At 44.4% G+C, this 17,295-nt stretch overlaps 1 protein-coding gene across 1 annotated transcript; it reads right to left on the reverse strand.

Annotated features, from left to right (window-relative positions):
• Positions 1–202: 202 nt before the first annotated feature.
• On the reverse strand, positions 203–14,643 carry LOC140722941 (uncharacterized; the record flags this gene model as incomplete). Its single annotated transcript, XM_073037565.1, has 3 exons — positions 203–362; positions 6,557–6,644; positions 12,129–14,643. A coding segment is annotated over one exon (1,629 nt), but the record flags the coding sequence as incomplete, so codon positions are not given.
• Between the last annotated feature and the right edge of the window lie 2,652 nt (positions 14,644–17,295).

Below are 17,295 nucleotides of genomic sequence, written 5' to 3' on the forward strand. Positions count from 1 at the left end.
AACACAGCATTTACCATCAACGACCCCCATTTTCCGGTTGATGCTCGCATCTCGACTGCGCCAGCAAGAACAAATTATAGGAGCGCCCGGTCTCACGGCAACGGGTTATGGAATAGCTACTCCTCCTAAATGATCAGGCTCTCGAGGCAAAGGGGATAAGTCCAGTTGGTTTATAAAGAACCTACATCAAGTATTCTACCACTGCAGTTATGGACATTTATTTCATATTTACTGTCATGTATGCTTTTTATTTGTACAATTCATTGCCATTGTCGTGTTTTGTGCTTTGACGTTTTGTCCGCCTTTGTTGTGAACTGTTTTTCATTGATTCCATTGTGTTTCTTCGTATTTACTGTGTATGCCTGCAAGAAAATAAATATGAGGTTGGTAAATGATGGCACATATGAACTTCGACAACAAATTTACTTTAAACATGACCAGTGAGGGTAATTTGAATAACATAGGGATCTTCTCTTTGCAGGGAAGCAGGATGAGAAGTGCCTGAAAGAGGTATACAACATTATGGCAGATAAATCGAGTGAACAGCCAGAGATATTTCCCCAGGGAGGGAGGTGGCTGCAGCAAGGGGGATAATTTCAAAGTGGTTGGAAGAAAGCATTGAATGCAAGTCATATGTCGCGAAACATGTGGAATTTTCTCTTGGGGTTGAGGTAGAAGCAGATGAATTCGGGACACTTAAGTGACCTTGCACTGGGGCATAAGCCTTATAATTGATGAATTTCGGTGGGAGAACAGTTTTGATTACAGTCATCCCCAAAGAAGGACGTAATCTTGGGGGATTTTACTAAAATCAGGACAAACTAATGAACATCTTGCGCCTTGTACTCCTTCCTCACGTCCCTGCACCATATTTGTTCCAGTGCTGATAGCATCTTCTCAGCCCGAAACTAGGACTCTTTTCAAACGATGCTTGTTGAGTTCCTTCAGACTGGTGTCTGCGTTGCAGGCTAGTGAGCCTTACTTTAGGCAGGATCTGGGGAAAGTACAAATCGGGTGCAAACTGTGACGGGGTAAGCACACAACAGATCTCTGAGAGTTATTTGAAGCCAAGTGGTTTTGAATTCAAACTGTGTCTGGGAGGAGTAAAAACAAGGTTACAAGATCTGGGAACATTGGGTAATGAGAGATGTGCACCTGTAGACGGCAATGAAAAAGAATGCATAAGGAACTTTTGATGTTGTTGACTGCTATCCAGTCGAGGTCGACATGACAAACCGATGGATAGTGCAGATGTCCATGGGGTTTCCGTAGCAAGATAGGGAGTAGATTATCAGGCTTTTCTTCCACGCAAATATTGCTGCATCCCAGGTGGGGGCACTGGGACGAATTCGAAGACTGGAGCATCCGCCAAAATATATTCAGTCACTAATCCCTTGTTCACATTATTCAGTATTACAACCAGGGAGTCTGATCAATTTAACTCAGAGTTTTTATTCGTGAATGTTATGGTCGTTTGTTTGTTTTTTACATAGTGGACACCCCCACCCTGCCCCCGGAAAACAAACAGGGAAAATTGTAAAGCATGATAAACTGAAAATTCAAAACCGGAAATGTTAGCAGTTCAAAAGTGTTCATGGCCCCTTACTCATACCTAGTTGAATCATCCCTCACAGCCGGTGTACTTTTTGGAAAAGTCTGTTTCAGCTTTACACAACTCCTTGCAACATTGCCGAGGATGTGCCAGGTGAGCTGCGCAGCGCAAGTGGACAGCAATCCTCAGTTCTTGCCAGAGATTTTGGATCGGGGTAAGGTCGGGACTCTGGCTGAGGCACTCAAGGACAGGCTAACACCTACCATTTCCTTTCTTATGCCTCCCTCCCATCGGAGGGCCATTTATCATTCTCAGTCTACTCAAACAATGCCAGATTATTTTTTTGGTTATTGTTATCTCTTCAGCAGTTTGAATGGGGTACGACTGCACAAGCGTGTGGAGGTCGGCCAGTGAGGAGTTTAAAAGCGAGACAAAGCAGGCGTCGGAGGAGCAGACGACAGAGTAGGGCGGCTTTGGCTCAATGGGGCTTCGGTGACAAAGGGTCGAGGTCAAACCGGTTATCTGCTTGAAATAAACTCAGAGAGTATGTGTGTGAGGCCGGTTTTCTGTGCTCGGTGTCGGATGTGGGAGGTCCTGGAGTCTCCCAGCCTCCCGGACGGCCACATCTGCACCAGGTGCGTCGAGCTGCAGCTCCTTAGACACCGCCTTAGGGAACTGGACCCGCAGCTCGATGACCTTCGTCTGGTCAGGTGATGATGGAGAGGAGCTATCGACAGGTAGTCACCCCGGGACCACAGGGGAGAAAAAACTGGGTAACAGTCAGGAGAGGGAAAAGAAAGAACCAGGTTCAAGAGAGTAAAACAGTGACTGTCCCCTTGACAATAATTATTGCTGCTGGAGTACTGTTGGTGGGGGTGGGGCAGCCTACCTAGGGGAAGCAACAGTGGCCGTACCTCTGGCACAGAGTCAGGCCCTGTGGCTCAGAAAGGCAGGGAAAGGAAGAGGATGGCAGCAGTGATAGGGGACGCTATAGTTAGCCGGTCCGATAGGCTATTCTGTGGACGCAGGAAAGAAACGCGGATGGTAATTTGCCTCCCAGGTGCCAAGGTCCGGGATGTTTCTGATCGCGTCCACGATACCTTGAAGTGGGAAGGAGAACAGCCAGATGTCGTGGTACATATTGGTACCAACGACATAGGCAGAAAATGGGGGAAGGATGTCCTGAAAGAAGACTACAGGGAGTTAGAAAAGAAATTGAGAAGCAGGACCTTAAAGGTAGTAATCTCGGGATTACTGCCTGAGCCACGCGACAGTGAGTATAGGAATAGAATTAGGTGGAGGATAAATGCGTGGCAGGTTTCGAGCAGGGGGTAGGGTTTCAGATTTCTTGATCGTTGGAACCTCTTCTGGTGCAGGTGTGACATGTATAAAACGGACGGGTTGCACGGGGATCAAAATGGGACCAATATCCTGGCAGGAAGGTTTGCTAAAGCTATTGAGGAGACTTTAAACTAGAATTGCTGGGGGGGGGGGGGGGGGGGGGGGGAACCGAACTGAACTGACGGAGAAAAAGGAAGTTGGCTCACAAATGGAGCAAGTTTGGAGATATTGCGAAATTGGAGATAGGAAGGTGATAGAGAAGTGATGCGCAAAGTCTGATGGTATGATGTGTCTATTTTAATGCGAGGAGTATCATGAATAAAGCGGGTGAGCTCAGAGTGTGGATCAGCACTTAGAGTATGATGTGGCCATTACAGACAATTGGATGGTGGAGGGGCAGGAATGGCGCATTAAAGTGCATAGCTTTAGATGTTTCAGAAAGGATAGGGAGGGAGGCAAACGAGGTAGGGGCGTGGCACTGTTGATCACAGATAGAGGCACGGCTGCAGAAAAGTAGGAAGACATGGAGAGGTTGTCTACAGAGTCTCTGTGGGTGAATGTTACAAACAGAAAGGGGTCAATAACTCTACTGGGTGTTTTTATAGACCACCCGATAGTAACAGGGACATAGAGGAGCAGATAGGGAGGCAGATTCTGGAAAGGAGTAATAACAGGGTTGTTCTGGTGGAAGATTTAAATTTCCCAAATATTGATTAGCATCTCCCTAGAGGGGTTTAGATGGGGCGGAGTTCGTTAGGTGTGTTCAGGAACGTTTCTTGACACAGTATGTAGACAAGTCTACAAGATGAGAGACTGTACTTGATCTGGTATTGGGAAATGAACCTGGTCAAGTGTCAGGTCTTTGAGTGGGAGAGCATTTTGGAAATAGTGATCACAATTCTATCTCCTTTACCATGGCATTGGTAAGGGATAAGAACAGACAAGTTTGGAAAACGTTTAGTTGGAGCGAGGAGAACTATGAGGACATCAGGCAGCAACTTGGAACCATAAATTGGAAATAGATTTTCTCAGGGAAAAGTACGGAAGAAGTGAGGCATATGTTACAACCATATAGCAATGAAAGCACGGAAACAGGCCATCTCGGCCCTTCTAGACCGTGCAGAACGCTTACGCTCACCTATTCCCACCGACCTGCACTCAGCCCTTAACCCTCATACCTTTCCTGTCCATATACCTTACCAAATTTACTTTAAATGACAAAATCGAACCTGCCTATACCACTTCTACTGGAAGCTCGTTCCACACAGCTACCACTCTCTGAGTAAAGAAGTTCCCCCTAAACTTCTGCTCCTCAACTCTCAACTCATCTCCTCTTGTTTAATTCTCCCTTACTCTCAATGGAAAAAAGCCTATCTACGTCAACCCTATCTGTCCCCCTTAAAATTTTAAATACCTCTATCAAGTCCCCCGTCAACCTTCTACTCTCCAAAGAATAACGACCTAACTTGTTCAACATTTCTCTGTAACTTAGGTGCTGAAACACAGGTAACATTCTAGTAAATCTTTGATTTGTTGACATCGTCCCTATAATTCCGTGACCAGAACTGTATACAATACTCCAAATTTGGCCTTACCAATGCCTTGTACCGTTTTAACATTACATCCCAACTCCTATACTCAATGTTCTGATTTATAAAGGCCAGCATACCAAAAGCTTTCTTCACCACCCTATTCACATGATATTCCACCTTCAGGGAACTATGCACCATTATTCCTAGATCACTCTGTTCTACTGCATTCTTCAATGCCGTACCATTTACCATGCATGTCCTATATTAGTCCTCCAAAATGTAGCACCTCACACTTATCAGCATTAAACTCCATCTGCCATCGTTCAGACCACTCTTCTAACTGGCCTAAATCTCTCTGCAAGCTTTGAAAACCTACTTCATTATCCACATCCCCACCTATCTTGCTATCATCTGCATACTTACTAATCCAATTTACCACCCCATCATCCAGATCATTACTGTATATGACAAACAACATTGGACCCTGTACAGATCCCTGAGGCACAACACTAGTCACCGGCCTCCAACCTGACAAACAGTTATCCACCACTACTCTCTGGCATCTCGCATCCAGCCACTGTTGAATCCATTTTACTACTTCAATATTAATACATTACAATTAAACATTACTAACTATCCTACCGTGTGGATTCTTGTCAAAGGCCTTACTGAACATAGACAACATCCACTGCTTTACCCTCGTCAACTTTCCTAGTAACCTCTTCAAAAAATTCAATAAGATTTGTAAAACATGAACTTCCATGCACAAATCCATGTTGGCTGTTACTAATCAGACCCTGTCTATCCAGATAATTATATATACCATCTCTAAAAAATACTTTCCATTAATTTACCCACCACTGACGATAATTGCAAGGTTTACTCTTCGATCCCCTTTTAAAAAATGGAAGAACATAAACAGTTCGCCAATCCTCTGACACCATTCCCGTTCTAATGGAAGTCATAGACCGAGTGCAGAGGAGATTTACAAGAATGTTGTCTGAATTGGGGAGCACCCTCTATGAGAATAGGTTGAGTGAATTCGGCTTTTCTTCTTGGAACAACGGAGGATGAGAGGAGACTTGATAGAGGTGTACAAGATAGAGAGAGGATAGTCAGAGACTTTTCTCCAGGGCTGAAATGGCTAGCATGAGAGGGCATAGTTTTAAGGTGTTTGGAAGTAGGTACAGAGGAAATTTCAGGGGTAAGTATTTTTTTATATAAACGCAGAGAGTGGTGAGTGGAGTGGAGGCGGCCACGATTGGATCTTTAAAGAGACTGGATGGCTGCATGGAGCTTGGAAAAATAGAGGGTTATGAGTAAATTCCAGACAGTTGTAAGGTAGGGACATGTTTGGCACAGCTTTGTGGGCTGAAAGGCCTATATTGTGCTGTATGTATTCTATGAAATTTCCATTCTATGGAATTTAATTTTATGATTGTTGAGCGGTCATTACTAATGCCTCCAGAATCGCCTCAGCTACCTCCTTCAGAGTTCTGGTGAGTAATCCATCTTGAGCGGGTGACTTATCTACCCTGAAAACATTCCGTATCCCAAGCACCTTCTCATTAGTAATCGCAATAACACACAATTATACCTCTTGACTCTCAACTCTTAAACATACTGCTGCTGTCTTTCAAAGGGAACATAGACGCAAATAGTCACTGAGTTGGTCTGCCATTTCTTTGATCGGCATTATTCCTCCAGAAACACCATTGTAAGGCGGTCTGCTATCCGTTCTTGCCTCTCCTATACTGGATATTTTTTAAGTTTAGTTTCGTGTTTTATGCTTCTGGCTAGCTTACCCTGATATTTCCTATTTTGTATCCTGACTGAGTTTTCCTTTGTTACATTGTGGATTCAGATGGCTGAGATCAAAGCGGCAGGGTCCAGGACCGAAGGTGAGAAATGACCGGGGAGTTGGACAATTTATGTGCCATGCCAGGGTTAAATGTTCATGTCATCGGAGCTGAAGGTGAGGGACAAATTGTTTCTGCTCAGGGCTCCATGAGGTTGACCGTCTTTGCGCTGGTCTGAAGCTAGTGGACTGGTGAATCTGCTGCAGTGATAAGGGACTTAGTGGCTGTCGACTCGCTTTCGGGAACTTCAATTCTGAATTTTATTTGCTTACTTTCTTTGTCAGCATAATATCCTTGTTTTCGCGTTTGATGATTTGCTTTGTTAATGGGTTATATTGAGTTTCTTTGCATTGTTGCTGCCTGTGAGGAGACAAATCACAAGGTTTTTTATAGGAAAAAATGGTTTAATAATGAATGTAATTTGAACCTTTGAAGTTTTATTCTGTCGGTTTTTAACAGCTTCCCAATCCTCTCACCACCCAGTATTTTTTGCAAAATTATATGCCCCTCCTATGTTTTGGCTCATCCCTCTGTTAAATACTTCTACTTTGAGATGTATCCATCCTGTGCCTGTTGAATCGCTTCCAGAAGTTCAAGCATTGATGTAGGGGCACAGATATCCCTGAAGGTGCAGAAACAGGTGCATGCAATGAGGACTCTCAATAGGATATCTGCCTTTGTTTAGCCGGGCACGGAACAGAATTCTTTGAAGGACTTAATAAAATATTACTCGTGCCACCTGGTAAGAAGATTCACAAGGATGTTGTCGAAAGGCCTGAACTACAAGGACAGACTTCATTGGCTGGAACATTTCCTCCATCTGAAGCAAACAAAATTAAAGGGTAAAAAACATTAAAGGGATAGCTCAGGAAATTATAGGCCAGTGAGTCTTACTTCAGTGGTTGGTAAGTTGATGTAGAAAATCCTAAGGGGCAGGATTTATGAACATTTGAAGAAGCATATGATTAGGAATAGTCAGTATGGCTTTGGCAAAGACCCATCTTGCCTTACGAGCCTGATTGAATATTTTGAGGTTGTGACTAAGCACGTTAATGAAGGTAGAACCATAGATGTAGTGTATATGGATTTCAGCAAGGCCTTTGATAAGGTACCCCATGCAAGGCTTATTGAGAAAGTATGGATTAAGGATTAACAGGAGTACAGGTTTCCTTGCTGCATAAACATCTGAATATGCCTGGAAACCAATTTTCAGGTCACATTGACAAGAAACATCAGAACCAGAAGAATGGATTTCTCTTGAACAATGCTATTAGCTGTAAAATTATGAAATATCTCCCTCCCTTTTAGATAGGAAATTGGTGGACCATGGTGGGTGATATTAGGAGAAAGGGCTGACAGTTTGCCCATTGGAAGAGACCAAGAGTTGTACAGCACAGAAACAGGCCTTTCGTCCCCTCACATCTATGAGCACCGTAATGCCCGTGTACAGTGATCCTGCTTTCCTGCATTAGTTACAAATATCTTTCTCATTGAAATATCAGAAAGTACCTGAAATGCGATAGAGTCATAGAATATATAAACATATAAACAGGCATTGCAGCCCACCTAAACTTTCCTATTCTGCCTAGCCCTATCAACTGATGCTGCATTAGCGCCCTCCATAACCCTCTCACCCATGAATGTATCCAAATTGCCCTTAAATGTTGAAAGCATGCCTGAATTCACCTATTCCACTGACAGTTTTCTTCACAATTTCACCACCCTCCGATTGAAGAGCTCCCTCATGCTCCCTTTACACATTGCAACTTCCACTCTTAATTTCCAGTTCCATCACACCCAACCTCAGTGGAAAAGTCTGCTTGCATTTACCCGAAGTCTGTGCTTCACAATAAAGTGCACCTCAATCAATCTGCCATTTTTCCCCTATGCTCTGGGGAATACCGTACTAATTCATTCAATTTTCCCTATAGATCAGGTCCTCAGATTCTGGCATTCTACTTATAATTCTGTCTGCACTCTTGCAAACTCATTGATATCTCTCCTGTAGAAAGGTATTGCGAACTGAACACAATACCTAAAATTAAGCCTCAACAATTTCTTGTGCAACCTACAGACTCCTGCATTCAATACTTTAATTCATGAATGCTTATGTGTCAAAAGATCTCTTAAAATCCTTTTGTATCTCTGATGGTATTATGGATCTGTATTCCCAGATCTGTCTATTTTCCCACAATTCTTGTGCCTTACCGCGCTCTCTACGAGTGCTACTAAGTTTCTCTTCCCAGCTCACAATCGTCAGCATTAAATTCCATCTGCCACGATTATCACTAGGACAACTCCCTTTCCGAGCTTTGATAACGTTTCCCGCTGTCCACTATGTACCGAATCTTGGTGTGATCCACAAATTTGTTTTGACGATCTTAACACATTATCATCCAGATTATTTGTACAGATCAGAAACAACAGCAGACCCAGCTCCAAATACCATACTACATTAAAAGCCACAAGCCTCCAGTGAGAGGGGCAAAATCTACCCCAGTGTCTGGCTTCTCCAGCAAAGCCAATCTCTAATCCAATTTACTACCTCATCCTGAATGCTAAGTGATTCAACATTTTTGATCAACCTACCATACGGAACGCTGTCAAAGAACTTACTAAAGTGCACATAGACACTATCAACTGCCTTTCCTTCGTCATGCTTCCTAGTAAAGTCATTGAAGAAATTTATAATCAGGTGGCCCCTCTACTTCAATGAGCAGAAAATTCCACAACTTCACATTTCTCTGGGAGAGGTAGATCCTCCTCTTCGCCACCCAAAATCAATTCTTCTGAATCTTGATTCTATGTCCCCAAGTAGTAATCCTACATACCAGTACAACAACATTCCTGTCTCTATCTCATCTACCCATTTCACAATTTTGTATGCTTCTATAACACACCCTCTCATTCTTCCTAGTTTTAGCATGTATCAAATAGCACAGTAGACCAGGAATACATCTACAGTGTGATGTCCTGCATCTATACATTGTGCTATTATGGACCAGGGTTGCTTATAAGGAGTGCAATAGAAACATAGAAACAATGAAAACCTACAGCACAATGCAGGCCCTTCAGACCATAATGCTGTGCCGAACATTACCTATTTAGAAATTACCTGGGGTTACATATAGCCCCCTAGTTTTTGAAGCTCCAGGTACCAATCCAGGAGTCTCTTAAAAGACCCTATCGCAACTGTCGCTGGCAGCCCATTCCGTGCACTCAGCACTCTCTGCGTTAAAAAAAAACCCTTACATCTCCTCTGTACCTACTTCCATGCACCTTAAAACTGCGCCATATCAGCCCTAAGAAAAAGCCTCTATCTACACGATCAATGCCTATCATCATCTTATACACCTCTATCAGGTCACCTCTCATCCTCTGCCGCTTCAAGGCTGAATTCACTCAACCTGTTCCCATAAGGCATGCTCCCCAATCCAGGCATTGTCCTTGTAAATTTCTTCTCCACATTTTCAATAGTTTCCACATCCTTCCTGCAGTGAGGTGACCAGAACTGAGCATAATACTCCGTGGGGTCTTACCAGTGCCCTATATAACTGTAACACTACCTCTCTGCCATTGAACTGAATCAGATGGCTGATGAATGGTAATGCACCCTATGCCTTCAACAGTGTCAACCTTTAAATGGACTAAGATTGGAACCAGAAGATCCATCTGATACTCCACACTGTCTAGATTCTTATCATTACTATATTCTGCTGTCAGATTAGACCTACGAAATTGAACCACCTTACATTTATCTGTGTTAAAATCCGTCTGCCACTTCCCAGCCCAGTTTGCATCCCATCGATATTCGTTTTAACAGCCCTCCATACTATCCACAACATTCCCAACCATTGTTTCATCAGCAATTTACTAAGCTATCCCATCAGTTCTTCATTCAGGTCATTTATAAAAATCACGAAGAGAAGGTGTCCCTGGTTACCGAACTCCATGCATGACTGACATCCAGGTAAACAGTTTAGATGTAAATCGAGTTGCGAAGGGGAGTGCATATTCTGCAAATGTTTGGAAGGTACAAAATTAGAAGGTACAGTGATATGGATCACCTGGTAAATTAGGTAAGTAAACGCTAGGTAGCATTTAATTCTGTGTGAAGTGATGAATTATGAAAAGTTGAAACGATAATAGACAGTGAGGAAAGCCTATGCAAAATTTGCCCTTCTTAACTGTGGCACAGAACACAAACTTGGAGGAACTTTTAGGAACATTAGATAGACCCTAGCTAGCATTGTGGGCACACTTCTGATGGTACACTTCATTATGGGTATGATTACATTGGAGACAGTCGCAAGGGTGATGCAGGGATCGATGGCTAGAACTTTCCCATTAACATTGAACATTCAGGCATGACATTTAAGATTAATGTAAAATACTGAGAGATGTAGGTACAGCCACGGTCTTCTATTAGCCACAGAGTAGGGGTCAGAGGTTTTAAGAAGAGAGAGGAAGTGACATGTGCGGGACACTTCTTTCACCCAAATATAGGTGAAACGGGCTGCCAAGGAAGTAGTGGAAATTTGGACAAATAGAAAATATATCGTTCCTCTGGATGAAGAACAAATTCTTGCTCACACCCGTTCATAAACTCTTGCCTCTCTCCTGAAAACTCTCCCCTCTTTTCCGGGACATTTCTATATACCGTTATGTGTGATGAGAAAACCAGATGGATATGGGGTCCAGAGTAGACACCCCCACCCCGGGAACTATGCTGGTAATGAGAGAGAGAGCGAGAGAGAGAGCGAGAGAGCGAGAGAGCGAGAGAGCGAGAGAGCGAGAGAGCGAGAGAGCGAGAGAGCGAGAGAGAGCGAGAGAGAGCGAGAGAGAGAGAGAGAGAGAGAGAGAGAGAGAGAGAGAGAGAGAGAGAGAGAGAGAGAGAGAGAGACATGATTTATGTATTATGGTTTATTCACTGATTATTTACCTTTTGCTGCAAGGACACTTCTTTGCTAGTTAACATTCCTGCTGAGACAGCAGGGATTGGCCAGTTGGAAGGATGGCTGATACCCCGTCAGGGGAGATAAAAGACGGGTCTGCTGAGACACCGGGAGACACGCCACGAGACACTGTAAGAGCGTTGTGCACCCACAGGAAGGTGGGGGCTTGGAGGACTGAATCAGGAGATTAGTCACAAAGCTCAAGGTGTGATGGCAGGACCGGTGGGGGCTTGTGTGTGTGTCCACTCATGCCAGAGTGATGAGTCCACCACAGAAGAACGGTTTAGCTGAGAACAGAGGGGTCATAACCGAATGACCACGTCAGTGCAACGGAACAAAAAGACAACGGAAGGTTTGCCTGCTGCAGCTGTCTCTCTCTCTCTGGTCACAACAGCAGCTACCTCGACTTAAACTGAACTGAACTGAACTCTGCATTATCTTAAAACTGTTCATTTACCCCTAGACTTTGATAGAGCTTGGTTTTGATTCTTTTTACACTTCTGTATTTATTACTGCTAACCTGTTTTAAATGTATATTTGCATTCTTGATACCGTATTACTTAGTTTACTAATAAACTCCTTTAGTTACAGTACCACCAGACTCCAACGTATCGTTCCATTTCTGCTGGTTTGGTAACCCGGTTATTCTGGCATTACAGCATTTTGAGGTTTGCATTTGTCCGGCACAGAAGCCATTGATAGTTTATACTGATCACAACCCATTGGTATTTTTGACTAACATGAAGAATTAAAATAGGTGGTTATTAATTTGGAGTCTGTTGTTACAAGAATTCAATATTAAAATACCACATGTAAAGGGGACTGACAATGTAATTGCTGATTGTTTATCCAGGTGTTAGATTTGAAAGTATATCTGTGTTACTCTTACCTTGACCAGCATCCAGAGCCCCAAACTCTGCCTTGTGCAGACCCGCCTCTGGTTTCTGACCCTCTTCTGTTGAACATCCAACTAATGGTTTCCCATTCTGCTTTCAGTCTTTAGAGGACAGTGGTGTTTTCCAGCAACCCTTTAGAAGCAGGCAAAATGACTCATAATGTGGAAATGAGCCGTGAATAAGGAGGTTAAATCCCAATGTCATTCTTCCACAGTGCAGAGATTTGAGGGCCAAAGAACACCTCAGACAGAACTGCAGCCAGCTCGACTGCTTCAGTCTGCAGAAAATTCAAGGGAATCCTCTTCACCCACAGAGTGGTGACTGTTTGAAAAACATCTCACAGGGAGAGCAAGCAGTGAACAACAGGGGAGGATTTAAAAGGCCTGTTGAGGAACTGAATCACTTACAGGATCCAGCCAGCCTGAGTAGACTGTCTACTGTACACTAGTTGTGATAAATTCACTAAGTACCGGAGACAGAGTTTAAAATACATCTGATTTATTTGTCTCAGATCCAGAATATTAAACACCAGTCCCATTAAAGGTGAATGTGCAGCAGAAGAAACTCCTCCCATGCCCAGTGACCAGGGTGCAGAACTGGGTGTGGTGAGCAGCAGCAATAATTGCAGAGTTCAGCACCGACAGTCACTCTCGAAATTGCATTCAGCAACGGTGATGGACAAATATCCAGCATGCAGCTTATTGAAACTTTCTCCCCAGTGTGAACCCGGTAGTGTGTCACAAGGTTAGATTACTGAGTGAATCCCTTCCCACATTCACAGCAGGTGAACGGCCTCTCCACAGTGTGAACTCAATGATGCACATTTGGTTGAATTGGCTGAGAGAATCTCTTCCTGAAGTCTGAGCAGGAAATCGGTCTCTACCTAGTGTGAACTCGCTGGTGTTTCAGTAGATAGGATGATCGAGTGAATCCCTTTCCACACACTGAGCAAGTGAATGGCCTCTCCCCAGTATGAACTGACTGGTGTGCACGTAGTTCGGATGACCGAGTGAATCCCTTCCCACACTCTGAGCAGGTGAACGGCTTCTCCCCAGTGTGAAGTTGCTGGTGTCTCCGTAGGTGGGATGACTGAGTGAATCCTTTCCCACAGTCTGAGCAGGTGAATGGCCTCTCCCCAGTGTGAACTGGCTGATGTGCCTTCAGTTGAGATGAGTGAGTGAATCCCTTCCCACAGTCTGAGCAGGTGAATGGCCATTTCCCTGTGTGGGTTGACTGGTGTGTCTGTAGGTGAGATGACTGACTGAATCTCTTTCCACAGTCTGAGCAGGTAAACCGCTTCTCCCCAGTGTGAACTTGATGGTGTCTCTGTAGTTGGGATGATCCAGTGAATCCTTTGCCACACTGTGAGCAGGTGAACGGCCTTTCCCCAGTGTGAACTCTCTGATGTACCTTCAGATAGGATGAGCAAGTGAATCGCTTCCCACAGTCCGAGCAGGTGAATGGCCTCTCCCCAGTGTGAACTCGCTGATGTACCTTCAGTTGGGATGAGCAAGTGAATCCCTTCCCACAGTCCGAGCAGGTGAATGGTCTCTGCCCAGTGTGAACTCGCTGATGTACCTTCAGTTGGGATGAGCAAGTGAATCCCTTCCCACAGTCAGAGCAGGAGAACGGCCGCTTCCCAGTGTGAACTCGCTGGTGTGCCTTATGTGTGGATGACTGCGTGAATCCTTTCCCACAGTCTGAGCAGGTGAATGGCCACTCCCCAGTATGAACTGACTGGTGTGCAATTAGGTCAGATGACCGACTGAATGCCTTCCCGCAGTCTGAGCAGGTGAACGGCCTCTCGTCAGTGTGAATTTTCTGATGTACCTTCAGTTGTGATGACCGAGTGAATCCCTTCCCACAGTCGGAGCAGGTGAACGGCCTCTCTCCGGTGTGAACTGACTGGTGTGCCTTCAGTTCAGATGAGCGAGTGAATCCCTTCCCACAGTCTGAGCAAGTGAACGGACTCTCTCCAGTGTGAACTGACTGGTGTGCAAGTAGGTCGGATGACCGAATGAATCCCTTCCCACAGTCTGAGCAGGTGAACAGCCTCTCCCCAGTGTGAACTCGCTGATGTACCTTTAGGGTCGATGACCGAATGAATCCCTTCCCACACTCTGAGCAGGTGAATGTCCTCTCCCTGGTGTGAACTCGCTGATGTGCCTTTAAGGTGGATGACCAAATGAATCCCTTCCCACAGTCTGAGCAGGTGAACGGCCATTTCCCTGTGTGGGCTGACTGGTGTCTCAGTAGGTGAGATGACCGATTGAATCCCTTCCCACAGTCTGAGCAGGTGAACAGCCATTTCCCTGTGTGGGCTGACTGGTGTGTCTGAAGGTGAGATGACCGATTGAATCCCTTCCCACAGTCTGAACAGCTGAACCGCCACTTCCCAGTGTGAACGGACTGGTGTCTCTGGAGGGAGGATGATTCAATGAATCCCTTCCCACAGTCTGAGCAGATAATGGCCTCACCCCCGAGTGAAATTTCTGATGTAGCTTCAGTTCAGATGAGCAAGTGAATCCCTTCCCACAGTCTGAGCAGGTGAACGGCCTCTCCCCAGTGTGAACTGACTGGTGTCTCTGTAGGTGAGATGACTGAGTGAATCGCTTCCCACACTCTGAGCAGGTAAACGGCCTCTCTCCAGTGTGAACTCGCTGATGTAACTTCAGTTTAGATGAACAAGTGAATCCCTTCCCACAGTCCGAGCAGGTGAACGGCCACTCCCCGGTGTAAACTCGCTGGTGAGCCATTTGGTCAGATGATCGGGTGAATCCTCCCCCACAAAATCAGCAGATGATCAGCCTGTGCCCAGTGTGAATTGACTGGTGTGTCCACAAGTGGGAAGATCAACTGAATCCCTTCTCACAAACAGAACAGGTGAATGGCCTTGTCCAGTGTGAACTTGCTGATGTACCTTCAGTTGAAATGACCAACTGAATCCAGTCCCACTGTCTAAGCAGATGAAGGGGTTCCCCCTTTGTAAAATGATGGGTGTGCCAGTCAGTCAGATGATTGAGTGAACCAGGTGAATGGCCTCTCGTCAGTGTAAATTCTCTGATGTACCTTCAGTTGTGATGACTGAGTGAATCCCTTGCTCCACTTCTTAAGTATCTGGGCAGAGACAGCAAAACTGGTGTGTCGTGTTTGAGATTCCCATAGACAAATTTCTTGTCATTTTTAACCTGTAAAAAGATTTACAAAATCCATCAGTGGGTGAAGGTCAACATTTCAGATGTGATCACTTGAGTTGCCAAGGTGTGATCTGGAATCACACTGTTACAGTGATGTTCAACACATGTTGGAGAAGTCATCTTCTAACTGGGCACAGTGCTGGTATCTGGAATGACCATCAAATTCTCTGATGCTCCTCCTGTCTCTATAAGAATGGGGCTTTTCTGCCATCTCCAATCTGTGACCTGGCTCAGTCTGACTCTCTAAATTGGTATTATTCCCAATTCCCACTGAGCTGCCTGGGTGCCTGGCCCCACAGTAACTGAAACACTCTCATGCAAATAGCCGGCAGTGCATTCCACACACCCACCACTCTCTGTGTAAAAAACCAACCCCTGACATCCTCTTGGTATCTATTTCCAAACAGCTTAAAACTACGCCCTCTCGTTTTAGCTGTTTCAACACTGGGAAAAACCTCTGGCTATCCGCACGCTTAATGCCCCTCATCATCTTATACTTCTAAAACATGCTCCAAACATTAACAAGGAAATTATGCATTGCTTTGAGGATTTGCTGGAAGTATATGAGTATAGATAGGGTAAAGGCAAGCAGCTTTTTCCACTGAGATTATGTGGGTTGGTCATGGGTAAGTAGGGAAGGTGAAAATTTAATGGAAACATTTGGAAAAGCTCTTTACTGAAATGGTCGTGAGTGTGTGGAATGAGATGCCAGCACAAGTGGTGAACATGAGCACGGTTTCACCATTTCAAAGAAGTTTGGATGGGAGCCTGGATGGTAGGGGTATGGAGGGCAATAGTCACAGTGGCAGGCAGCTGCATTAGACAGCTTAAATGTTTTTTCAGCAAATAGCCAAATAGCCTGTTTCCATACTGAACTTCTCCATGTTTCTATGACAGAGAAGCTAGACAAACTTGTTTGGAAGTGAAAAGGTAGGAGTGAGAATGGAGCAGCAATTGACTGGAGTTTCTGGGAGCAATTCGGGAGCTGAGTGATAGATACATCCCAAAGAAGTGGAAGCATTTGAAAGGCAGAAGGACAAAATTGTGGCTAAAATGAGAAGCCAAAGCATAAATAAAAGCCAAAGAGAGGGCAAACAAAAGAGCAAAAACTATTGAGAAGCATTTAGAAACCAACAGAAGATGACTAAATAACAATTCAGATGAGCTCAGTGCATGAAATTCTGATATTGTAGTCATTAATGAGTCTTGGTAGTACCCAACAGTCTGAGGCATTCAGAGGAACAAAATATCCGGGGCCTCAATATATCTTGAAAACCAAGGTTCCCTGCACCAGTCACCTTTCAGCTTTTATTTTGACAGGCACATACAAACTCCACACCCTCAAAATTTCACTTCTGATGGCCTCCCAAGTACTCCTTTGCCAGAAAACAGCCTGTCCCAAACCACACTTGTCAGATCCTTTTTGATATCATCAAAATTGACCTTTCTCCAATTTAGAATCTCAACCCGTGGTCCAGACTTCTCTCTTTCCATCTTTATTTTCAATTTCATGGCATTATGATCACTAATTTCTGTCACCAGCCCTGGATCATTTCCTAATAGCTTATTGCACACTTCTAATTTGGGAATTCTATGTATTGATTAAGGGCACATTTGACAAACTCTATCCCATCTGGTCCTTTTACAGTATGGGAGTCCCAGTCAATATACGGAAGTTAAAATTTACTGGATCAACCTTTGTCTCTTGGCATGGTCATATTTCATAATCATAATTTCAGTATCATAATTCCCTGTCCTGAGCACATCTGGCTTTCCTACGATGCTTCTTGCATTGTGATATACACAGCTCAGCACATTCATTGCACCAGGCTCAACCATTTGATTGCTGACTCTATCTGTGGTCTGAACAACATCTGACTGGTGTCAAGAAAACAACCTCTCCCTCATTGTCACAAAAACAAGGGAACTGATTGTGAGGACAGGGGGAATGGATACAGGCTAA

This window comes from Hemitrygon akajei, unplaced genomic scaffold (genome assembly GCF_048418815.1).
Source record: "Hemitrygon akajei unplaced genomic scaffold, sHemAka1.3 Scf000094, whole genome shotgun sequence".
NCBI classification, from domain to species: Eukaryota; Metazoa; Chordata; class Chondrichthyes; order Myliobatiformes; family Dasyatidae; genus Hemitrygon; species Hemitrygon akajei.